The following is a 26,684-nucleotide window of genomic DNA, read 5'->3' as shown; positions in this document are numbered from 1 at the left end:
TATTTCATCATCAAGAGCAATATTTTGAATGTTCGTTTAAAATATGTCTCCTGCCACATTGGCCATTTATTTATTCATTTCATATATTTATATATAGTGTTCCATTACTGTAGATCCTGAAGCATTTTAACAAAATATGGCTGTAATATTTTTTAAACAATTAAATATGTGCGCATAAAGAAGTTTGGATAAAGTTTTTATATAATATTTCTGGACAGATTGCTGCTATAATACCCTTAACTAATATTCCTTTTCCTGCACATATAGTATCAATTTAGGGTGCTAAATTTAGGATGGGAGGATCTTTGGATCTGACTCAAGAGAGAGATTTAGACTGTTGGGATTTAGACTGGAATTGGGTATGTCTAGTTTAACGAAGAGAAGAGTGAGGGGTGACATGATAGCAGTGTTCCAATATCTCAGGGGCTGCCACAAAGAAGAGGGAATCAAGCTATTCTCCAAAGCACCTGAAAGCAGGACAAGAAGCAACGGATGGAAACTAGTCAAGGAGAGAAGCAACCTAGAACTAAGGAGAAACTTCCTGACAGTTAGAACAATTAACCAGTGGAACAACCTGCCTCCAGAAGTGGTGAATGCTCCAACACTGGACGTTTTTAAGAAGAGAATGGATAGCCATTTGTCTGAAATGGTATAGGGTTTCCTGCCTGAGCAGGGGTTTGGACTAGATGACCTCCAAGGTCCCTTCCAACTTTCTTCTTCTTCTTCTTCTTCTTCTTCTTCTTCTTCTTCTTCTTCTTCTTCTTCTTCTTCTTCTTCTTCTTCTTCTTCTTCTTCTTCTTCTCCTTCTCCTTCTCCTTCCCCTTCCCCTTCCCCTTCCCCTTCCCCTTCCCCTTCTTCTTCTTCTTCTTCTTCTTCTTCTTCTTCTTCTTCTTCTTCTTCTTCTTCTTCTTCTTCTTCTTCTTCTTCTTCTTCTTCTTCTTTTTATTATTATTATTTGCTCCTTCCCATTAAATGAAACTTATTTTATAAGTTGCCTTTTCCTATTTTTCAGAAAAAAGGAGACACCCAGGCATGGAATTCAGATAGCTATATAGATTAGAACTTGATGAGAAGTTTGCTGATAGACTGGTAAACTACCTGCAGTTTTAGTAATTGGCACCGCAGGCTTTAGAGTTATATCTTTCCTCCAGTTTGGAAACAGGCAGTTTAAATAGGCAGTTTCCTTCGGCAGAAGCTGTTTTCTTGTCCTAGTTTCTTAGGTAAGGCATATAAAAAGACAAAATGTTTTCTGTTTCTTAATATAATGAACAGGAAGGAGGGAAATAGTGTTTTTTTTCTTTTCCAACAGCAGCATAGCACAGCAGGACCTAGAAAATGCAACAGGTTATTTGCTCTCTTTAATTGATAAGTTAGCTATCCAACAAATTTCCAGACACTATTTAGTATTTCTTGGAGTTCAAATTATTGACAAATGAAGGAGATACTTTTTATGGGTTTGGATGGCTGGAATTAAACAGATTTAGTTCAAAAGATTTAATAATCAAATTTTTTATTTTTATTTTATTTTAATTCCATTTATATCCCGCCCTTCTCCGAAGACTCAGGGCGGCTTACAAGCTTAGCAGTAGCCTTCATTCTATGTATATGCCTGCTTATTAGGGCTTTCACACACACCCCCAAGCGGCATTATTACAAAGTCAGCTTAATTGCCCCCAACAATCTGGGTCCTCATTTTACCTACCTCGGAAGGATGGAAGGCTGAGTCAACCTTGAGCCTGGTGGGATGCGAACCTGCACTAATGGCAGGCAGCTGGTGTTACTTAAGGAGGCATTAGCCCACTGCTCCACCAAGGGTCTTAATCAATGATGGTGATTGGGTAAGAACAAATTTAGACATTCTTCAGTATACGTAAGTCAAGGAAGGATGGTGAAGGAGAAATCTGCTCATGCTGAACGTTTATTGTATTGCTCTGTTTGTAACCCAGCAGGAGTGGGTCACAGGTTCTACAGAGGCAAGGGAAGGAATATCTGTCTCTCAAGCTTAATTGGGTTGAGGATGCAAACAATCATCCTACTCTACAACGGATAAAGTGTTTATTTATAAAATTTAGATTGCCGTTCACCTCATATGAAGTGATTCTAGCTAACATACATCAATTAAAGCAATTATATAGAACAGTCATTATTATCATACAAAAAATCCACAAGGCACAACATCAAACACAATAATGGAACCATCACAGAATGCCACTGGTCCCCTGGGACCCCAGGCCTAATAGCATAGCCAGATCTTGAGGGACTTCTGAAATATTGGCTGGAGCTAATCTCACTTTGGGGAGGGGAGTGCAGAATGTTCCCACAGTACAGAAGGCTCACCTCCTGGGACCTGCCATGTATAGTTCCCTACCAGACAGGACCATAGCATGCCTTTGCTACCAAATCCGATGGGATGGGTAGATAAAATTGAGGAGAGGCAGTCCCTCAGGTAATCCAACCCTATCCCATGAAGGGTCTTAACCTTTAGAGATTAAAGGCAGCACCTTGAACTGGACCCAGAAGTATGACCCAGGTATGACATTTACCCAGTGAGTACGATAAATGCTTATTTAATTCTGCACTATATTCTGAACATTACATCAAAAAAATAAAATTGTATAGAATTCCATGCACCTAAAGGAAAGAGGTACATGTCAGCCATATAAGGTAGACCAGACTAAGAAACCGATGCCGAGTTGGCCTAAAACATCCCTTATTAAGATAGCTGTGATAACAGAGTCTTGCAAGTCTGAATGTGCTTTGTTTCTCCCTCACCTTATCAATGTGTGAATCAGGTAGGGGGCCTCAAATTCATTTCTTGCAATGGATTTAAGCTACACTTGTCTGATCATTGTCTTGCTAATGGGTATCCCCACTGCCCTTCAGTACCATCCTCTGCCCTCTACAGTATACATCAGTATCCAATTCCTCCTCCTCAGTCTTCCAGGGGAACCACCAGCACTACGTTTATTGAGTAAATAATTGGGGAAGCAGCAGAACAAGACTTAAATTACTTAAATAGATTAAATTACTATGGTGATGTGTACATTTTTGGAAAAGGATGGGCTCCAGCATAAGTCTGAAAGCTTGGAAAACTAAACCTTTGGTGCCGGTGAGTGACCCAGATTGGATACTTACAAGTATTGGAAGACTTGAAGGGCTAGGTTAGGGACGATCATCCTGCAGAAGATCTGTGTAGATGGTTGGTAAGAATTGTCAGGAACCTGATGGCATACAATCAATTGGGGAATTGTGCCTGTGAAATTGAACAACTTTTTAAATTGCATTTTTATTATATTTATCTTGGAACAATATTCTAGTCTAAGAGTTCCCCCCCCATATGTGAAATGATGTAATATATAAGAACATTGAACAATGAGCTACATAAATCAATTTTATAAATAGCTTTGTTTTTAAAGAAAGGCAGTATATAAATCTTTAAAATAACCAAAGAAACAAATTAAGAATTCTGGTCCTGTCTAAACTGGGTTTTCACTAGGTTTTCACTAGGGCTGCTAAGTTATCTTACAGGCATATCAGATATACTGCCAGTGCAATTCTGACCTTTAGGTAGCCAAAATGGCACCAGTTATATCCAAATGGAGGCTTAATGAGATATTGGGATGTTTCAGTGTTCCCAGACCGATAAAAATAAACATGTTCATTAGCTTTAAAAAGATGTACGTCAGAGACAATCAAGGAAATAAGAAATGGCATATAATAATCATGAAATAAATCTGGTCTTGCCAGCTAAAACCCAAAACAGATTACTGCACAATGCATTAAGAGATCATGCTTTGCATCCAATTTTTTCTGCCAATGCAGTATGATTCAAAAATATTTAAAAGGTGGAGTGTTTGTACTTTGAGTAACTTGATGGAATGTAACTTTTCTTCTATCGCATATGCTCATAGTGCTAAAAGAAATTATAGGCATTTTCATTAATTTTTAAAGGTTATCAGCTCTGGTTGAACAAGCATGTAGTCTTTTACTTTGTATCATGATGAAAGATAGTTCTTTGAGCTCTCCTTGTTTTACATTATTTATACTGACATTTCTGAATTACAGAAATGGAAAAGAGATTGCAAGAAAGATGCACTGGCCATTTATTCATCAAGTTCTACCGAAAAGGGGTGGTATTTTTCTGTCCAGTCATATCAACGGAAATGTTATTTTTCTCCCAGGAACACATTTCTCTCTGCTCCCCATAAGGCTCTGACTGCTCAGTCTGTGTTGATGGAGGGGGGACTTATCACCACACCAATAATTCTGATGTGGTCCAGGGATTGCATACTACTAATGCTGCTTTCCTAATTTCCTTTCCTTTTTGTGGGGGGTGGGGCTCTGTTGCTCTGCTATCCCAGATTTTTATCTTCTGCTGTTCATAAGCTTTGCCTTGGGAGCTGAGGTTCTGGTGGGTCCTTGTGACTCAGATCTGGCTCCTCCTTGTCTTTCCCCATTCAGCCTGTGCCAGCCCCAAGCATTTGAGGTTCCCATAGCAACCAGTAGTGTTAGCACATATTAATAACTAGAGTGGCCTTTGAGTTGGCACGGCAACTGAGCCAGAATAGATGTGGGGATGACATTGCCAATTGATGTGCAAGATCTTAGAAGAACAGGACCGTCTCTGTTTGACCTGCAGTCTGGGTACCAATAATTAGACTTGCTCTTTAAAATATTATTAATTCTGTGTGTTTTTCCTTTCCTCCAAAGATTGCAATATTGATGTAGGTAGATATACCCTTCTATCATCAATCAGGGTGGCATCTTGTCAGATCCTTATGTGTTACCTTCAGCACCTCCAGACTATTAATTTTGCATTTTTGTTCCTCCCTGAGTTTTAAATGATAATCTCACGCTCATCTTGATCCCCAGGTTATATGACCAGCTGATAAAAAATGAATTTAATTGTGTTTGTGTGCTTGCATAAACTAAAACTGGTTGGTAACATTTGCCGCAGTCAGAAAATGACAAAATTCAAGAATGGCAGCAGTTAGGATGGAGCCATTACATGAACACACATTTTGATCAATAAAGTTGATAAGAGTAAAATGGAAATGGATACCTTTCAAAATCTTGGCTTTTAGTAGGTATCTTTTTTTCTTTGATAGACTGTATTTGTTTGGGAAAGTGTGTATTCATAAGATCTGCTTGTTTTTACTTAGGCGACTAACAGATATTTGTTGCTATAGGAAGAGTTCCGAGTGGAGAGAGGCCTCCGGTTGCTTGCCCTGATGGAGGATGCCTTCTCTAGATATGACAATGGATTGCAGGGGCAATGGTTGCTCTCCTTAAGCAAACCTAACGAGAACGACAAACATCTGTTGATGACCCTGGCAGGAGAACATGGTAAAATTTTGATGAAAAATAAAGGGTGTCTGACTCTTATTGTGATTATTTCAGTCTTTTCTCTGTACAAGCATCTCTCATGCTGTTAAAACATCTAACTGGACATCATGAGACATCATTTCAACAGGATTTTACTATTTCACAAATGAAGTGTCCAGTCCTAGGGTAACAATGCAGGATCCAATCTGGGTCAGTCACAGGAACCAAAGGTTTAGTCCTCCAAGCTTTTGGACTTGTACTGGACCCATCTTCAGGGAACTTCTTTCAGCAGAATGTTAGAGAAGTTTTGCTAGAGAGAAGTTCCCTGAAGATGGGCTCCAGCCACGAGTCCTAAAGTTCGGAAGACTAATCCTCTGATCCCAGTGATCAACCCAGATTGGATCCTGCATTTTATTATTTGTTCAGTAAATGCCATAAGGTACAGACAAGGTCTCCCTCAAACTGAACTCACTTTCTGCTAACTTTATAGTCATGTCCATGTAATTTTCATAGCAACACAGAAGAGGTAGTGGTCTTCTTCTAGAATTTTTTCAACTTCCTAGACTAGCCTGTACATAAAATTCCCTGCTTCCCTATCATCCAAGTATTAGTGAGATAACACTCTGCCTAGCCTTGTTGGATCATCAAGGTCAGGTAATATCTGCTTTGTATAACAGAGGTGTGAACTGTGATTGGATTTTGGACATTATATTAGGAGTCATGCTGTAGGACAAATAGTTGAGAAGGGTGAACACCCAAATCTTATTTACTTTATGATTTTCCATATGTATTTCCAATTAAATTAAATTAAAATTGCACTGCAGTGGCTGTTTTTGGAAAGGTTCTGTGGGACTTTCAAGTGAGCTTCATAAATCAGTATATTAACTCTTATACTGTCAGTCATTTTTCAAACTATTTCTCCCCTTTTAATCTTTTACAAGATTCCTTCTGCTGTCTTGCATTAGAATCTTGTCATATTTTCTTCAAACCTCTTAAATTATTATATAAATCATAGACATCCTACTCTTCCCCCATCATATTCTTCTACACATTTTTGTTGGTGCAGCATTTCTAAAGACATTCTTTGATGACTACCTGTTATCATTTGAGCTGATTTGTGATGTAATTTTCAATGTATGTAAAATTTTGAGTTGGATTTACAAACTCTGTCCCAGATATGGAGAATCCATTACATCCCCACTTACTCTGCAATGTTTTCTTCAGATCACATTCTTATATTTCTTTCTAGACTGGTAAACATGTCCTTCACCTCCCCAATAGTGATACTATTTCAAAAATACCACTCAGTATTACAGTGAGATATAGTGGCAGCATGTGAAGACAATAAGTATGCTTGTGTTTATATGAGCGTGTATTTACACAGGTGGTTCTGGTCCAAGCAAGCCTATCAGGGCTCGCAGGCCAGCAGTGATTGCTTTTATCCAGTTTATTTTTGGTTCACATTACTGATGTTCCTGTACCGAACAGTTTGTCTCTGGGGTTGAAATATATTGTCGGTTCTTGCTTTTTCTTGCTCTGCCACCCAAAATTAAAAGATCTATATCTTATTCAGCAAAAAAGTGAGTGGATAAAAACAAATTCTAGAATTACGTAACATCTTTTTCTCAACCATTTAATGTTAAAATGGCAACTGGTTGCTTATTTCAAACAGTTTTAATGCAGAGGTAGGCTTGCAATATGTGGGCCTACAGAATGTTTACAAAGAATCCATTCTTATGACTGTGTATCCATGGAGGATAAATGGAGAGGGGGCAAAAAAACAAGACATATGAGGCAACAATTTATGTACTTGTGTCAGATGACGGGAATTGGCATGATGAAGTCACTACATGCACATCAATATTTCGCAGTGATTGCAGACCCCACTGGTTCTTGTAATAGTGATGGCGGGATGCTTGTAACATACGGTTTTTCTATCCATGTAGAACTCCACCTCCGATATGAGCATTGTTTTTGAATTCTAAAAATATATGTAGCACTCTACATTGAAATGGTATTTGCAATTATATTATTACTTTTAAATAGGAAATAATGCTTTGATATAGACATTTTTCTCTACTCAAGAAAGCAAGCAGAACAGTACCCTGAATTAATGCATTTTTAAAAAATCTGATACATTTCATCTCCTAGGGGTTGTTCCAACAAATGATGTCCTCTTGGCATTAGGTGATGCGCAGAAAAGTTTAGCTGAGGTAAGACCTTATTTACTTACATAGGAGAAGCTAAGCTGTGTAGGGTAAATGAAATGATTTTCTCCTGCAACCATGTACAGTAGTCTCTTCTTTTCTGCCTGTTGATTACTGATTACATTGTTACTACATTGTCAGTTTTCATTAGCTGTGAGTGATTATGTGGGTTTGTATTCCTGCACTGAGATCTGGTATGGTCTTCTTGGTTCTGTTTATCTAACCAATACAATTGATTAGACCTACCAGCAGTTACTGTAGAGCCTGTGCATTTTTTTAAAAAAAGTGACATTAAAAGTCCAAAGTTGATATGTGACGGAGATGGGTGGTTTCTAAATTTAATATAAAAATAAATATATAAATTAAGCCTGCATCTCATTCTTGCTCATTGTATGCAGAGAATTAGGGCTGTATTGTTTCCAGTAATTGAACTTTTCTGTCCTGTCTGTAGGAAATCCTCATTGGCTAAACTTTGCTTTGGGCTTCTCATTCTCTACCCAAATGTGATGTATGCTGAATTTCCTTATGGAAATTTGTTTTTGTACCCAGAATCTAGAAAGTTCACAAGGGACCACATGAAGATCAGAGGGCTTTGCACAATGTTCCCATTGGACATTTCAGCAATATCAAAGCAATGGCCTCTTGATATACAAGGGTGATAAGTTTGTGCAGAACAATAGCTATACTGAAATTTGCACTTTTTACAAAATCTGACAATCTTTAGGATTTTTTGTGATGACAAGAAATTTAAAAAAATCCTCAAATCAAGAAATGGAGGGAGGGAGGGATGAAGAGACCCGAAAGAAGGCATAAAAAAGGGGAAAAAATGTCCAACCCCGGTTCCTCAAAACTTACCGCTCAATGTATTTTAAATAAGACAGAGCACATTTGTCTCACTGTTAAACATTTCATCACAAAACATACATTTACATGTAGTATTATATCTATTTTTTTTCTATCCATAAATATGTAATAGTCATGAATTCATTGGATACTTCCAAGTGACATTTTCATTACATGATTATTTTGCCTTGGGCATGGAATTTTAGTAATGGTTGTCCATTTTTTCAGCCTGTAACCTTCCTGCATGTTCACCAAAACATCCACTAAAGAGAGAAATTGAATTAGCAGACAATTTCCTCCAATCATAGTAATATAAGCTGACTGAAAGTGCCTATTATTGGGACGAATTCATTTTCTCCAGGTCCAATTTGTTGTGTTGTGAATTTAAATATGACATCTCATTTCTGCTGAATGAAACACGTGTACTGGAAATGAGCCTTCAGTTGAGCTCATAAGGACATACTACTGAAGCAAATAGAAAAAGCAGAGCTGGTGTTTTTGAAATCCCTCCCAAGCATTTGTTTATAGCCCTGTGACCAGAAGGAAGGAGGGCTTAGGAATGGAGCAGTCAGCAGTTCCTTCTTTTTCCCTTAGGAAGGGTGTTTCCCCCCAAAAAAAGTGTCATTTTCCAATTCACTCTTTTTTTCTGACAGTTTCTCCCAAACTTGGTCCCATTCCATTTTCTTTGGGGGGAATTAATTGAGCAGATGGATGGCAGAACAGAACAGATAGAATCCAAGCTTCTTTACATAATTTATTTCTAAAGTTCTGCTGAAATGGAAACATCCCTTGAAAACATTCAAGAAATGGTGATTTGAATGTGATCTCACTGCTTGAAGGGGTTGATTCTCTAAAGGTTTACTTGCCGCTGTTGTAACAAAGTCCAGAGGGAAACAATGACCTTGTCATGAAGAAACATGCTTCTTTAGTAGCATACATGCAATAAAAATCACACTGCCAATTCTTCTGGTCCAGTTACGCTGCCAAACACCCACTCTTCAAGAACCTCTACAGGCTGAGGTTTAAACCTCTTTGCCCAACTATAGCCTTGGTGTAAAACACACAAAGGGGGATGCAAATGATCATGTAGAAGGGAGCATCCCCATGGTATCCAGGATGAAAGTTCATAATAGCTCTTCCAGAATAAATATTCAACAATAATTCAGAGAGAGTAATACCACGAGCCGTGGTGGCACTGTGGTTAGAATGCAGTATTGCAGTCTGACTCTGCATTCTGCTGCCAGGAGTTCAAACCTGACCAGGCTTCCAGTTCGCGCACGCGGTGCTTCCAGATGTGCAGGAACAGTCTGCTTCCTGCCGTCCGTTTCTTTCTTTTTTGGAGGACCCTGAAAAGGATCAAAAATCGGCCTGGAGGGGTGATTACCGAGAGGAGGACTTCCCTGTGATTGTGGAAGGGCAGCAACCCTCTGCTGGAATCTGGGATCATCTCCTTTGGCCTGAAGAAGAGGAGACCGGCCATAAAGATGGCCGATCACTAAGCCACTCCCTGCCGAAAGCCAAAAGCACTACCTAGCACTAAGAAGCAATCTGGAGGATCTGGGTGAGCTTTTACCTTTCCTATTCCCTTAACCATCTTCCTGTGGGACTTTCCTGAAAATCTCCTTCCCCATTTTTTGAGAAAATGGCGAATATCTACTTTGGGAACAAATCTTAAAGCCTCAAAGCAACAAAAAAAATTCAATTAATTCAGCAAAGAATTTAAGCAATTTCATCTGTATTTACTAAAAAGCTTCTATTTGTTGCTGGGGATCCACTATCCTATCCTCTTTCTAAGCTGTAAATTAAAGAAAAAAATTTGGACTAATCCTACAAAAGTTCTATATTAATTTGGAGGAAAAAAAGAAAAAGAAAAAAATTCTTACATTGCATGTTATATATTATTGATGACATCTTGTGGCAAAACCTGGTACAGCAAGTAAATTTCCTTTTTCTGTTGTGAGAGCTGACTGAATAACAGAGCTGTCCTTGAAACAATGCTTAAAGATAAGTGTGGGAACACCTGGCACTGAATACAACTCTTCAGGAGGTGGAAAATCTGTGACTATTATTAAAACAGCCTCCATGGAAGATTTAACTGCAAACAACAAATGGATGAATATATCCCACCACTTGATTATAAACTGATACTAGACACGATCTTGGCAATGACAGAGCAAATTAAAGCCAAACTCCCAGAAAAATCTGACAACTTAAAGCCACCAAATCAAATTCTGACTGTAAATGAGGAAAAGATAACCCAAAACCAAATAGAAGAAGTGGAAACTAACACTAAAATAGGAGATTTCAAAGAACAACAAAAGCAACCTACAGAAAACCTTAAAGTCCAAACTTTAATGGCAACTACAAAACTTACAACAGCATCTGAAGAAGGCAACACCAAGAGTGAAGACACTAAAGGCCTTCAAATATACTATATTGAGAATTCAATTGATCAAATGACAACCATAATACCAGCTACTACTTTCTACCTAACTCAGATAGAATTGGAAGAACAAAAAGCTTTGACTGATTTAATGACAATTATATTATATCAAGCACCAAAAACTGAATTATCAAAGCAAAAATACAATGGTTACAAAGGGGACATTTTCCTTGCAAAACTGACATTTGGATACGCCCCCTGGATTCAAATATGGGGTATAGGAAGAAAGGAAGATACATGTGAGAATTTAAAGATGCCAAGAGGGAAGCATGATTGGCACAAAAGAAAGGCAAGAGTTAGATTTTAAAAAACTGAACTTGTTTCTCTTTTGGGATTCCTAAAGATAGACTATAAAAATATCTTTCTATAGATTAAGGGGAATCTCTAAAAATATCACTGATTTTACTTTTAGCTTTTAGATCTGTAAAGGAAAACAAAAGTAAGCTTTTAGAGTATAACTCCGAACTATATTATAGAATTTGGAATGAAATATCAAAAGATAGTATTTTAATAATTGATGTATGGTCAAGATGACTTATAGAATATTCAGTGGTTACTTTTGAACTATAGTATAGAATCTAGAATTTTATATATAAAAGATAGCATTTTAATAATTTTTGAACGGTTAAGGCAAAAAATATTTCTAATAACTGGTGATTTGTTAAGATGAAAACTAGACTTTAATGCTAAAACATAAGAATGTTTTGTAATGAACAATATAAGTTTTGTAGACAAAAGAATTATTCTTTCTTGAAATAGGGAATTGTGGGTTACCCAAAATTAAGCTTTTTCCTATATACTATAGGCTATGCTAGAATATTTTATTGCAATTAGATAAAATTTAAAAACAGGATATTGATATGTATTACTGAAAATATATTTTAAATTTTGTTGATTGACTAGGTGATAACTAGAAGTGTACTAACTTGCTTATTTTGACTATGTAATCACTAAGGGAATTAGAGAGGGCATTTTTGTTGATGTAACCTGAACTATTTACAACTGGATATTTCTTATTTTAACTACCCAACCACCATATTGTTTCACAAATACATGTTTATGTAAATATTAAAAAATCAATAAAACTTGTTTATATAAAAAAAAGCTGACCCGCTCAAGATTGACTCAGCTTTCTGGGGTTGGTAAAATGAGGATCCACATTATTGGGGGCAATACACTGATTCTGTAAACCCCTCAGAGAATGCTGTAAAGCACTATGGAGCAGTATCTAAGAATAAGCATTATTGCTAATATTGGGTGTCTAGGAGGCAGCTCTGTGGTTGAATTTTTGTCTTCCACAATCAGGGCTTTTGTTTCTCATAGAAAGCTCAGAACGGAGTTCCGGCACCTGTTTTGGATGGAACCTTGTAGGGTAGCGCAAGGCGGGCTGTATGACATGTGTGAGTTCCGGCACCTTTTTCTTTTACAAAAAAAGCACTGTCCACAATCACAGCCCTTTCTTCAGCTTTGGAGGAGATGACTTGATGGTTTTGCCGTCTTGGAGGCAATCTCCCAGAGTCAAACAGTTATATCTTAAAAATGTAAATGTTTCAAATGTAAACAAATAAAATTCATTGATTTATTTTCAGCAGGTATATAGTTTTATCATAACACAGGTTTTCTGGCTGACAATATTGAAATGCTGTTTGTACGTAAGTACTTAAGAGACTTATATGCCAGTCCATTTATATACAATAATACCAGATAGTTCATAGCATAACAGTAAAACATAAAAAAAACAATAATACTAACATCAAGGCTACATCTCATGGAGACCCAGAAAGAGAATTCCACCATACATCTGCCGCGTTCCAGTCTTACTTAGTCCAGTGCCTGGAGGAACCAGGGCTTTTTTTCTCATAGAATGCTCAGAACGGAGTTCGGCACCTTTTTTTGGATGGAACCTTGTAGGGTAGGCAAGGCAGGTTGTATAACATGTGTGAGTTCCGGCACCTTTTTCTTAAATTAGCTTCACTGTTAAAGCATGAATTTCAAATAGGAAAAAAACCTATTTACAAGGACAGGGAAAATTTAAAAAGACTTCATGTGGTTCTGAGCAGATCATAAATTTGTTGCTAGGCAATCTTATCTGGAAAGGCTATTCCATAAATGGGACACTATTGCCAACAAACAAGTTATGCACTTCACCAGTCATCTGCCTCGTTTCAGTTGAAGTCGGACCTGTGAAGAAATTGCAAGAATGGGATTTTTCTCTGTGTGTATTATAAAAACTTCACATTAATGTTTTAGCTTTCAATGCCCAATTCTTTAATGTTTTTAAAACTTTTAATTGTTTTATGCTGTTATTTTATTGTGAGCCACCCAGAGTCGCTTGATAGTGAGATGGGCAGCATATAAATTTAATAAATTATTATTGCACTGAGTGTATTTAACAATTCATTTTTAGATTGGAATCCAGAACTATACAACTACATCAAGTTGCCAGTCATGTCCCAGCCAGACACACAGCGATTATGGGAAGCTCTTTGTAGTGCTGGTTATTATCGGCTCAATTTGTGTCATCATCATTATCATGGGACTGATTTACAACTGTTGGCAGAGACGCATGCCCAAAATGAAGAACATGGTGAGTCCTTTCAGGTTTATGGGTTAAACTCATATTTTTCCAAACAAAAGCTTCCTGGTTGCTTGCCTTATTTCCCAAATGCATTTTTTTTTCATTTTCCTCTCCCACCTGTTTCCTCTCTTCTAGTCACATGGTGAAGAACTACGATTTGTTGAAAACGGTTGCCATGACAATCCCACCTTGGATGTAGCCAGTGATAGCCACTCTGAGATGCAAGAAAAGAAGCCGACTGTAAATGGTGGGGGAACTGTTAATGGACCGGAGAGCTGGGATGTTCTGATTAGCAAGCAAACGAATGAAGAGGGAGAGGCGTTTGAGGAAGATACCCACCTCTAAGCGAGGATCCCATGGATGGGATTGCACTTGCGCTTGATTTAAGGGCCTAAAGCTGAGGGTGGCTCCTCAGGAACTCATTTTTCAGTTTGGAATAAATCTACTCAAAATGATTCTGAAGCATTAGCACAGTCCTGGAGCCAGAAGGGCCACCCTGAGCCAAGGGGGTGGGGTGGGGGTGGGCATGTTTGTCTCTTGCTGTCGGTAGCGCCAATGCTTTAATCACATTAAGATGCACTTGCTCTAGTCTTTTGGTAGAAGAACGGAATGGCCAAGTTTGAAAAATAAATGTTATCATGCTCCAACATGATACTTCCTGAAAGATTTGCTGTGGAGATAGTAGAGCAGCTGGAAGAATTGGGTTCATAACCTGTCTCCAAAAGTGCAATAGGAGAAGCTATGATAAAAAAATGCATATTCCTTGAAATGCTTTGGGATGTAATTTTAAGACCATCTGTCAATTCACCACCGATCCTGTTGCTCAGTTGTCCTACTGGAGGTTTGTGAGGCTTTCTCCTAAAGCCACCATGTACCACAGAAGGGCAAGTGGTTAGGCTAAGGCATCTTTTTGTGGGCAGCAATTTTTTTTAACTACTCTGAATGGTTGTGTTTAGGCAAGAAAATATATTCTGCACAAGTCCTGATGTCCTGTATTGCCCTGACTTTAGGTTCTCATTTGATAGATTGCATGACTTCCTTACCTTGGTAATTATCTTTGCAATAGAAGCTCCTTAATGTGGATCAAAAATTCTTAGTGGAAACTGCAGGATTAGACATGGCCCTGAATTACTCTAGCTTTGTTGGTGAAAATAAAGAAAACTATTTTCCTAATATAGAATAAATTCCTACTAACATTTCAACAAGACGCAGTATGTTCAGACAACATGATGAGCATAGCAGATGGTTAGTCAGGAATACATCATGCATACCAGTTATTAGCTCTTCTCTCACACCTCTTCCATGGCCATGGCTGGCTTTTAGTGCATATCATATTATCTGCTCATTTAAATGTGTTCCTCTAGCTGGCAGTGGGCAGAAATTGTGGATAAAAACCATGATTATCTATCATATTATCTATCTATTTATCTATCTCCCTATCTCTCTCTCTATATATATGGTATCAACAATTGTTGGGCAGCTAAGAATTGCAAGAAAAGTCACATTGTTATGATTACCCTTATGCTCTGAGTGCCATGTTGTTTAAATACAGCATTAGGGTAAACTAATCTATAACTTTGGTAATGTGGTTCTCTTTCTCCCTTTTTTGTTACTGTGAAGGGACAGTGGTGGATGGTCCAGTCCAAACTGAGACTCTACATGAGGAGAAATGAGCCTAATTTTTAGCCCAGGCTCCTTGGTTCTGAAAATCAGCACGCATCCTATGATAGGATGATGATTCTATAATTTTAGAAGTTGGAAAAATGGGGTTTTATTTTAAAAAGCAACAGTAAATTATGATGAGAGGATGGATGACAAACATCAGTGAAAAGATAGGGAGAAGGAGTGAGATTCCTGCAGAAAAAGAATAAGAACAAAAATGGAATGAGAAAAGAAATAAAGAATAAGAAAATATGGAGTTGTGGGCTCTCTTTTAAATATATCAACTGGATAAGTTCTTAAGATTGGCAGTTAGACCAGAATAGCAATAATTAAATAGTTTCAGCCTCAAAGGTGTTTTACTGCAGCTAATTTAGTTCCTATGAGAACGGAGGTAATTACTGTCTCTAGTTCTTGTCTGATCTTGGAGGAAACATAGGGAATGCTGTTCTATAGCTATGCAATACATTATAGTTTAGTCTCACTTGGTCTGTGTGAGCAAGAGATTTATTTAAATAAATTTGGTTAGCTTACAAGAGCCCTTGAGATCAAAACTGGAGCCAAGATTTCTCATAAGAATGGAAAGAGTTGATTAAACCAGAATTCCCCAAGGCTTTTTCCAGAAATTCTTTTAAGAAACACAGAAGCAGAATTTGATTCAGTCTTATTCAGTGTTGATAAATAATCTTGTATTTTTTTGCTCTGTTTTCTTCAGAACATTACCATGTTGCACACATCCCATAGTCTTATTTTGAAAAACAGTAGATTTCTCATTGCATATCCAACTGAACTGCAACTTGCTCTTTAAGAGAAAATTGCACATAAAAATTCATATGTACTGAAAGAAAATTGACAATAGTTTGTAAATGAAATCTATATGTATCTCATCTATAGCTCACTTTGAGTACTGAAAGCTGTCCCCATAAGGCAAAATGATTTTTAGCACAGTTTAATTTCAATGATATATATATATATATAAATACTATATAAATACCTTCTCTTAGACAGTCTTGTTGAAATAGAGGTAAAATTATTAATAAATCCCTAGCTATATTCCAGTTGGGGTAGTAAACTTGTGTAAATTGTATATTTCAAGATCACATATTCCTTCTTGTGGGGGAGATACATGCATCTTAATTTCTAACTGATGCTGTTTTTGAGATCTTTTGTATCTTTCTTTATTCATTTGATTTATTGTTTGTCTCCTTTTTGTCCTAACTATATCAGGAATTATGAGGAATAATTAGTTATAACTCTGTAGCTGATGTTTTTCCTATCTTGATTAAAAGAAGCGCAACCACATTTATTTTCTTTCACTCATATTTCCCTAAATTTGTTTTGCTCTTCAATTTGGTTATTCTTTGCTCTCAAATTGTGTGTAGGGTATGCCAACCAGCCATCTCTGGGACTGAATATGAGCGGCAGAAAACGGCACCATTCAATATTAAGCATGACAATAAAAGAATGCTCATTTAAATCAGGGGTGTCAAACTCGCAACGTCACGTGACGTGACATATCGCAACCTTTTTTCCATTGCCGGCAATGGGGTGGGCGTGGTTTCGGCAGGACGCATCCGGCCCATGGGCCGGCAGTTTGACACCCCTGATTTAAATGTAAGGTTAGAAATATTGCTTATGATCTTTCCTTCCATATACAAGAACACACTGCAATCTATTATAAAAGATCTTGTTCAGTTGTGCCTCAAGGAATTTAGACTCTAGGCCACTAGTGGGTATTAAAGAGGACAGGGCAAATAGGTTTCACAAGATGTCTTATAATCCAATATTCCTCTTTCATGCCACTCCCAGTTTATTCCACCAATGGCTTTTCTTCCTCTGCATGTTACAAGGATGTTAAGCATAGTCTTGTGTGCAGATGCCATAATGAGTGTACTGAAGTTGTATTCAAATAAGATTTTTGAGTAAGACCAAGGATTGTCAAGTGCTGATAGCTAATGGATCCAACTCTTTGTTGAGCAGTTAATTGCCATGACACAGATCCACTTTCAAAATCTTTTTCTTGTCTTGTCTGCAGCTGGTGGTATTTGGTTATTTTATTATTATTCTCTTGCTCTATCTGGTTTAAGGACTAATTAATTGACTAACCCATTCTGTTTATGTCAATTTGGAACCAACTGATGAACAGCTACTTCCATGTTTTCATGGAAAACATACAAGTTGTTCATGGCCAGCAGTTCTGACATATAGTAAGAATATTTTTTTTTAAAATTCCATTTATATTCCGCCCTTCTCCGAAGACTCAGGGCGGCTTACAAGCTTAGCAGTAGCCTTCATTCTATGTATATGCCTGCTTATTAGGGCTTTCACACACACCCCAAGCGGCATTATTACAAAGTCAGCTTAATTGCCCCCAACAATCTGGGTCCTCATTTTACCTACCTCGGAAGGATGGAAGGCTGAGTCAACCTTGAGCCTGGTGGGATGCGAACCTGCACTAATTGCAGGCAGCTGGTGTTACTTAAGGAGGCATTAGCCCACTGCTCCACCAAGGCTCTTTTAATAGCATCATCCTATCTTTTTGCAGTTTCTTACATTGTCTACATGCTTTCATAAGATGTCTGTCACATGCAATTTGCTTTGAATTATTCCCTGGAATGGTTTTTTATGTTGTCCAGAAAATTTTCCCCAACCAATAGGTTCAGTGACTGGGTTCATACACAATAGACTAATTTAAAATACGATCAGGGAGCTTGTGGTTCACTGCGTTATAGAAATCTATCTACAGTCTTGCCCTAATCTTAACATGAACAAGATCTTCATATTAAACCATACCATTGTTGGCCATAGCATGTTATATAAACTCATTTAATAGGGTTTAAGGCTATCATGTAATATAATCCTAACTATTGTTTGATTCTGGACACCCATATATTTTCCTAATCTCTACTCTGTCTTTTCTCAGTCTTAATCTTTTTCTTATCAGGCCATTCTATACTAAGTTAAGGTATTTTGTTATAATAATTTGTTGTAGCAATGTAATGAACTCACCTGTTCTTTTATTCAAAACTTTCAGCTAATAATACAAAACTGGGCCTGGTGAGATTTGTTGATGGGAAAAGGGAGGAAAGGAAGTGAACTGAAGACATATTTGCAAAAATACCTGCTTTATAACCAACACCTTGCCTTGGTTTCTCAATAATTATATTAACTGATAAATTTTGCACTTATCTTTTCCTTCTGTAAGAAGGCAGGCCAATTAATTTGCAAATGTCTACAAGCAACATTTCTGAAAAGAAAAACTATATATTATGACAATTTATTAATACAACATGATGCCTTGAAAACAACATAGATATGATCAAATGCTACACTGTTTCTTGTGTTCCTATTTTGGTTTTTAATAGCGTTGATTAGTTTTAAAAATGCATATTTATTATACTTGCATAATTTTTAAAAAGTGACTGTTAATCGTAAGTTGTAAGACAGGGAATGCTTTCAATCTAGACAAGTTTTTTTTATTAAGCCTTCCTTTATTTAAAGAATTTTATAAAGTATCCAGGCGCTGTCATATTTAATCTGGTATGTTGCCTTCTTTTCTATTACTTTTCCTATCTTTTTGTTTATTATAGAAAAAAAACTTATTAAGGAGTAAAATGCAGAATAATCACACAATGCATTTCTGTCTGAGAGCACTCAAGGTCCCTAAATTACGACCTTCTGTATAAGCATAGAAGGCAGCCATAGAAAAGCAATCATAACTATCCACTTCAGCTGGACAATGCCTTTATTGAAATCAAGCAAAATGGTAAAAATAATGGGCAAGAATAAGAGGGAGATGGTCCTCTTCCACAAATTAAATTTATGGCCATCTTGGCAACTTATGTTAAACCACACTGACCTCTGGTGGCTAAGAAGAAACGCAGAAAAATTCAAGCTACTTTGTTCCCCACCTACCCCCATTCTGTACTCATCCACAAATATAATTATTTCAGTACTTTTTCAGTATTTGGTATTAACTGACAACTCTTTAAAATATGGTGTGTTTAGCGAGTTAACAATCACAGGGAAAATAATGGAACAAAAGGTTTGTATGTTAATGCTGCAAGAAGACTTCTGTAGAAAAAAGGTGCAATATTTTAAGAGTTTATTGCCAATCAATATTATAATCCAAGTAGTAGTGGATGATTGGTAGATAATTGCTTGTTCCATCAATGAAAATAACTATGGGAGTATTCCACCTTTTTCCCCCCTGTTAACATATCTTGTTTGATAACAAAAAGATTGTAATAGAGCAGGGGTCCTCAACCTTAGCAACTTTAAGACTTGTGGACTTCAACTCCCAGAGTTCCCAGAGTTGAAGTCCACAAGCCTTAAACTTGCCAAGGTTGAGGACCCCTGTAATAGAGAGCCAGTTTGGTGTAGTAGTTAAAATAGTGGCCTAGAAACCAGAAGACAGAGTTCTAGTCCAACCTTAGACATGAAATCCAGCTGGCTGATTAGAGCCAGTCACTCTCCCTCAGTCGAACACACTTCACAGGATTGCCGCTATGAGCAACTTAGGAGCTGGAATGAATATTATGTTTAATTTATAAAATGAATTTTTACAAATAATTTATAAAGTAATAAAGGTGGGCTTAAAAAGTATAGTAAATAAATAAGCACCCATGAGCTGTGAGGAGGCCTACAAAGGAGGATTCACTTGAAGGACAATTAGGATAAAAATTAAATAAACCAAGGAAGCGTAGAAGAAATGCCAGGAAGAAAACCATGTCGACAAGCACCCTAGAATATCTCACCAAAAGGTTCCTGGAAATTAATGTCCAACAACAAAGTAAATGCAAACACTTCTGATATACAAAGAATTTTAACTGATGAAAATAATATAGAAAAGAAGGGAGCTGGTGCTGTTAGAATGGAATGACAAGGCAAGTTTATTTTTTAAAAAATAGAAAAGGAAATTGTTGCAAAAATGTCTAGAAATAGGTTTGTTGCAATGTAGAGTACATCTTTGATCCTTGATCAAATGGATTTTAAAAATTGCCTTTACTCCTGTATAGATCTGCAACTTCTGGGCTGTGTCACAAGTCTTATTTTTAAAAAGAAGAAAGAATAATTTTCAATAATTGCAGAAATACTTTTTCACTAGACTTTTTTATTCATATGAAATTATGCAAGCATGAATGATGAAAATTCTTAATCAAGTGTCTAGAAGATCTATTGGTATAATTTCCTGATTGTATGGAATACTACACATTATGATAATTTATGGAGATCTCCTGTGTCGGTAATTTGTTGATAGCCAATAATTTGCAGAAGATGTTCCAATATGGCACATGAATCTTTGTCACAGATATAGAAGAGCAAGATTTCAGAGATTATGGGAAATGACTATTTCCTTGGACCTGTATGGCAACCCAGATCCTTCGACTTCTTGAAAACTGTGCCTCTATACAAGCATGCATGGATTCATATATCACACTAAGCCACACTGTGGTTTGATTTAGTGCTGGGACCACAAATGCTTTTAATTACAGTAATGGGAAGCTGGCTAACTGTAAAGGAAAATATTCTGGCATCAGCAGTGGGTTTAACTACCTCTCATTTTACTTTACTAAGAAAGCTTTTGAGAGGTAGTTAAACCCATTGCTTTCTCTGAAAATACCCCTACCTCAGGTGGGGGGGGGGAGGTAAGAACATATAGTAGGGATTTTTCTATAATAAAGGTAGTGATTTAGCAACCACAGTTGAGATTGGCAAAACAGTTGCTTACATGATGCAGTCACTAAATGAAACTGAAACTGTACTTATAATCTTACTTCAGCTTTCCTATACTTTACAAACCTACAGAAGTTATAAATGTGAGGGGTGGTTGCCAAATGACTTTATCATCACCACTGTAACTGCAAGCAATGGCTGTCTGAGGCAGTTGCTAAATGAGAACTACCTGTGATCTCTTCAAGTTCTATGACTCTGTTCTCAGAACTTCATGTCTCCACTGTCTCCCCAAATCTGGGGACTACTAGCTAACCATATGATCTAAAGTTTTCTGGTTTTATACACCTTGATTTATAACTGAAGGTGCAGTATAACCTCAATCAGTTCTGTCCATTCCAAAATCAGCTTTTAAAGTATCAATCTTAAGCTCAGTAACAATGTTTCTGTCTTAAAGTTGTAAGTTTAAATGATTTGTTAATGAAGACCAAATGAAGGGAAAAAATAAAGTTAGTACAAACTAGTTTGCAAACCTCCTTTAATATGATATAATAAATTCATTTAAAGTCCCTCACAAATGATGAGACACTTTGTAAACTGTCACGGATTTACAGTAAGCATTAATGCCAACCATAGCTAGGAATGACATGAAATTAGCCTTAGATTTTAAAATTGGAAAGTTGCAGTTGCTGCCTCCTTTTTCTCTGGAAACTGCTTTAGGAGCTATAGTTGAAAGTTAAACTATGCTTATCTCTTAGGAAAACTGCTAAAAATACATAAAGCCAAATTTAACTAAACTTATGAGAAGCAAAAATATGGTCTATATTTATTTACATGAAAACATATTTTACTTGTCTGGTCATTTTCTTAGGGCTGTGAATCCCTGCTTGATCAAAACTGATTGATTACATGCCATTAGGTCAGTGCTGACTTCTTGATCACTATATAGACCTTCTCCAATATATGATCAGCCCCTGGTCTGGCCCTTTTAAGTCTTTCAGCAGTGTTGTAAGTGCATCTTTTCTGCTGGTCATCCTCTTTCTCACTTTCCTTCCATCTTTCTTTCCTGTATAGACCACGGGTGTCAAACTTGCCACGTCAGATGACGTGTTGTGAGGTATCGCAACTTTTTGCATTGCCAGAGCTGGGGTGGGCACAGCCTCCGTATGTTGCAACCGGCCCACGGGCCGGCAGTTTGACACCCCTGCTATAGACTTCTCAAAGAAGCTGAGTCTTCATATAATAAACCGAGCCTTGTTATTTGTGCCTTGAGTAACACTTTTATGTTGCTTTATTCTATGACCCATTTGGCAATCCATAGTATTCTCTGTATTTTAGTCTTCTCCAAAAGCAAGATCTCTTTTAATCCTGCTTTTTCAAAGTCCAACTTCCAGTTCCATAGAGCACTGTCAGCACAATTCTGATCTTTGTCAGTGCAGACATATCATGGCATCTGAATATCTTTTCTATTGCTACTCTACCAAGTGCTAGTCTGCAGTGTACTTCTTGACTGCTTGTTCTTTTGCTGTTGATAGTTGATTCTAAAAGGCAGAAGCTATCCATCACTTCAATATCTCTGTTGTCCCTTAAAAGAATGGTTGCTAAACCTGTTGTCTTAAGTTTTGTTCATTTTAATTGTCCCAGTTTTTCACTGTGCTCCTTGACTTTCATTATTAAACTATCCAGATCATTTGCATTTTTAGCTATCCGTGCAGATTCATCAGTGTAGTGCATGATTAAACCTACAAACTACATATTTAATTTTATAACAATTTAAAATATGGTAACTGAGCTGCTTAAACTTTACATATGATAGTACTCATGAATACATAATATTATGCACTCCAATACATTCCATACAAATCAATAACCAGTTTTTCCAAATTGGTAATTCTACTTCAAAACGCAGGTTTAGAGGTAATGATCTTACACAATAATGAGACTCCCAGCTGGAAAATAGCTCATTAGGATAGGTCCCCAATATTATTCTTCGTATACAAACATTATTTTTCTTCCTTTATACTTACTTCCTTCTTTTCAGAGGATCCTGGATCTCTATGAATTCCCAAATTCCCAATCATGCTGAGCTGTAGTTTGTTGGACAAACTTCATTTGCGTGACAGTAGTGTGTACAGTTTTGTGCACTTTACAAAACTTGGTGGCTATGTTCACAATATTACAGCAGAACCAAAAAGCAGAACTGCTGTGATTAAGCATGAGATGTGAACTGAGCCATAAGCATAATATTTCTGCTGTTGTTGGTAATGATCTTGATGCAATGGCTTGCACAGAATTTCTTCACACAAAACACAATCCACTCTAATTTTTTAAGATAAGAGGAAATTTTCAAATGAATGAAAGAAATTATAGTTTTAGGTTGTTGTTTTTTGTAATACACTTCAGAGATAAAGAATAGTCTTTAGCTTGAAAAGCATTGAATTTATTTGAGGGATTAAAGGACACAGATTGCTGTAAAGATGTTGCTTAGCTGGGTCAGCCATGGATACTGATTTTCATGAATTTCTGATTAAAATAAATTAGTCTCCTCTAATATTATGTTTCTCTCAAGAGTACTATTGATGGGAAAGAACATATTCTAACCCTTTGGACCATCTCATGAAACATAAGACAATTTAATCAGATATGTACATTATATTTGATTTGGAGCAATTCCCTAGATCACTGCAGTGATTTTAAAATAGGGGGCTAAATCTTCATTAGTATAATAGCACAATTGTCAAGAACTGGAAAAAAAATCCTTCTGTGGGCAAGTAATTTATGGACTAAATTAATTTGATTCAGATTATTCCATCTTTGAAAGACCAAGGTTGCCATTTTAAATCTAATTGACAGTAAACTGAATTAGAGATGACTGTACCGATACATCAAAACACTTAGGATATATACGTGAACCCTTCTTGTCTCCCAAGTTTTATTTTCCTAAGCAGCCTCTCATTAATGGTTTTCATTTGAAAAATTTCTATAGCCCACATAAGAGCAGAATTTTCTCAATGTAATTTTACCTTTTGCAAAATACAATGGATTTATCTGTCATTTCACTTGCCAGTACTGTACATATTTCTTAGTTATTGGTGGCACTTTTTGAAATAAAGTTTCTGATCAGAACAAGATTATTCCGGTGTCTTTTCTTCCCCCATCAACTGTGCTAATGATAAATTCAAACTAGGGCAGTTTGAACAAACAAATACTGTATATGAACTATATAATGTATACATCTACAGTGAAAATAGGTTATAAATAGATGGTTATTTATTCATTTGAAAATGTAGTGATATATAGCAATTGTATAAAATAAGTTAAAATTGAGATTCGCTTTCTTGTCAACTTTACAGCTGAATAAGTAACTTACTTATGAATTACTGAATTACTGAAAATTACTGAAATTTTCTGATTAAGGTAATTTTTTTAACATTTGGGCTCTTGCTGCTGGAGAATAATATTGAATTTCCATTCTAGAAGACAAAATACAGAATGTGCAAAGCCATAGCAGGAATCTGAACTAAATCCAACTAAATTTTGCAGGAAAAAAAAGAATTCACCTTTTGACTGGAGAATCAACCAACTTCCATTATATTTGGATTTTTAGTATATCTTTGTTTATAAATATTAAATCCAGGTTTTGAGCTAAAATACATTTTAACCAGCTAGGAAAGTAGTTCATAGCTCCCATTTTTTGGTACCAATAGAGAAATATATAATATATAATACTCTTGGTACATGTCTATTGGCAGTAAGAAATGGAAAAGTTGCAGTTATCTATGATGGTTCCTTCTGATATAACCAGGGTGGCCATCAATACTTCATCACAGAAATTACAGCAGAATTTGATCCAGTTATACACTAATCCATTGTACTGAGAACCAGAAAATTGGTATTTCATGATAAAAAATTCAGGGGCCCGATAATCCCAATTTAAACACTCCTTTTTTACTGAGATGGAGACTGGAGGTACTAGTACGGGGTATTATTTCAAGGATTCATGAGCAACTGACACAAAAAGAGAAAAGAGGCAACTAGCTGATTCTTCCTCTGTAGATTGGAAGAGAAGATTAACTTCAGAATAGCCTTTGTTTTGGTTTGGATGAGAAAATATACCCAATCTGTATGAAAAAAGCTATTGACCCATGTCTATATTTTGATGACACACTTGGTTAGTTTTGCATGGTCTGGGAAAACAGTCCCTTTTAGCTTAACAGATAGCTTGAACATATAGATTTCATTTACCATAAGCAAAGCCATAACGCTGCTTTTGGGACTGGGTTTGAATCTAGTTTGTGTGGTTTGTAAACCAAGCATTATGCTTTAATATCCCATGGCATGTACACCAAACAAGTTGTTCAACAATAAATATAGCCATTTTGCTTAATCTGGTTTAGTGAATAAACCACATTGGGTCTTAACATGTTGCATCACCAATGTAAGAACCATGTGAAACAAATCATGACTCTTCCACAGATATGAGGCTAGGTCATAAATGAGCTCAAAGTAATGTTTGTTTGAGAGCCACGTTGATCCAGTGGTTAAGGCAGGGGTCCCCAACCCCCAGGCTGCAGCTCAGTACTGGGTGGCAGCAAGCGGGTGTGCAAAACTTCATTTGCACTGAACAATTACTCTCTCCCGTTGGTCTACATAGCCAGAAAGGTTGGGGACCACTGGGTTAAGGCATTCAGGATAGAAACTGGGAAACTGGGAATTCTAGTCCCACTTTAGACATAAAGCCAGCGGGGTGGCCTTGGGCCAGTAATTTTTCTCAGCCCTGGAAAGGAAACAATGGCAAACCATTCTGGAAAAAAAATCCCTCGCTAAGTGCAGCGACTTGTCCAGGCAGTAGCTAAGAATTTGACAGAATGAGAAAAAAGTTTGTTTATATGCCATAATTGTCAGATTTATACATTATATTAAGCTACTATGTTCTTAGTTTATACAGATCTGAAATCTTAATAGTTCACACACTATACTCAGTGATTATACTTAACATTATGAAGTAGCATTATATGTGAATGTCAATGGAGATTCTCAGTCATCCAGGTCATGATTGTCCCAAAGGTGCTTTTTCAAAGAGGCAACTGGAATTTCTTGTCTTTCTTTGAAGACGTTTCGCTTCTCATCCAAGAAGTTTCTTCAGCTCTGACTGAATGGTGGGGAATGGAAGATTTATATTCCTTGCAGACAGCTGGTCATTTGCATTATTTTAGAGTCGTTGAGACCGCTTGGAGGTTTATATGTCCCTTCAATATCACCTACAATGCTCAGGAAGATCTTCAGCCAACACAGCGTACGTACACACTTTAAACCCAAGAATACACTAAAGCAGAAGCTTGTTCAACTGAAGGATAAAACATTGAAACACAAACTAAACAATATGGTATATGCAATACAATGCAGTGAGACATGTGCAAATCTGTACATCGGGGAAACAAAACAACCACTTCATAAATGCATGGCACAACATACAACAAACCCATCAGGACAAGATTCAGCAGTCCATCTGCACTTAAAAGACAAAGGCCACTCTTTTGAAGACAGCAAAGTCCACATTTTGGAGACAGGACCACTGGTTTGAAAGAGGAGTCAAAGAGGCCATCTATATCACAATTGAACAGCCCTCTCTCAACAGAGGGGGAGGGATATGACATCTATCTCCAGTCTACCTCCCAGTCCTTTCAGCAGTTCCCATCTGCACTACTTAGGTGACTTTGGAGACACAGATAAACCTCCAAGTGGTCTCAACAACTCTCAAAAAGAATGCAAATAAATCCTTTTGTTCCTCACCATCGCTGAAGAAGCTTCTTGTATAAGAAGCGAAATGTCTTCAAAGAAAAACAAGAAAGCACAGTTGCCTTTTGAAAAAGCACCTTTGGGACATATAACCACGTCCACTGCCTATGGCACTCTTCTGTACCTAATAATTATATCCAAATAATAATAAAAGTAA

The 26,684-nt window shown here is 36.9% G+C and overlaps 1 protein-coding gene across 1 annotated transcript in view; it reads left to right on the top strand.

Moving 5' to 3' along the window:
- PODXL2 (podocalyxin like 2) overlaps positions 1–14,189 on the top strand; it is a gene marked incomplete at its 5' end in the record, with an annotated part of 65,691 nt that extends 51,502 nt beyond the window's left edge. Inside the window, 4 exons of the mRNA XM_081317734.1 lie at positions 5,190–5,346; positions 7,477–7,538; positions 13,226–13,405; positions 13,532–14,189. Coding sequence (XP_081173860.1) covers positions 5,190–5,346; positions 7,477–7,538; positions 13,226–13,405; positions 13,532–13,741 — 609 coding nt within the window. The 3' untranslated portion in view covers positions 13,742–14,189. The remainder of the gene's footprint in view (positions 1–5,189; positions 5,347–7,476; positions 7,539–13,225; positions 13,406–13,531) is intronic.
- Between the last annotated feature and the right edge of the window lie 12,495 nt (positions 14,190–26,684).

This window comes from Vipera berus, assembly GCF_964194415.1.
Source record: "Vipera berus genome assembly, chromosome: 2".
Lineage (NCBI taxonomy): Eukaryota > Metazoa > Chordata > Lepidosauria > Squamata > Viperidae > Vipera > Vipera berus.
This window is presented reverse-complemented; position numbering and strand designations above follow the sequence as displayed.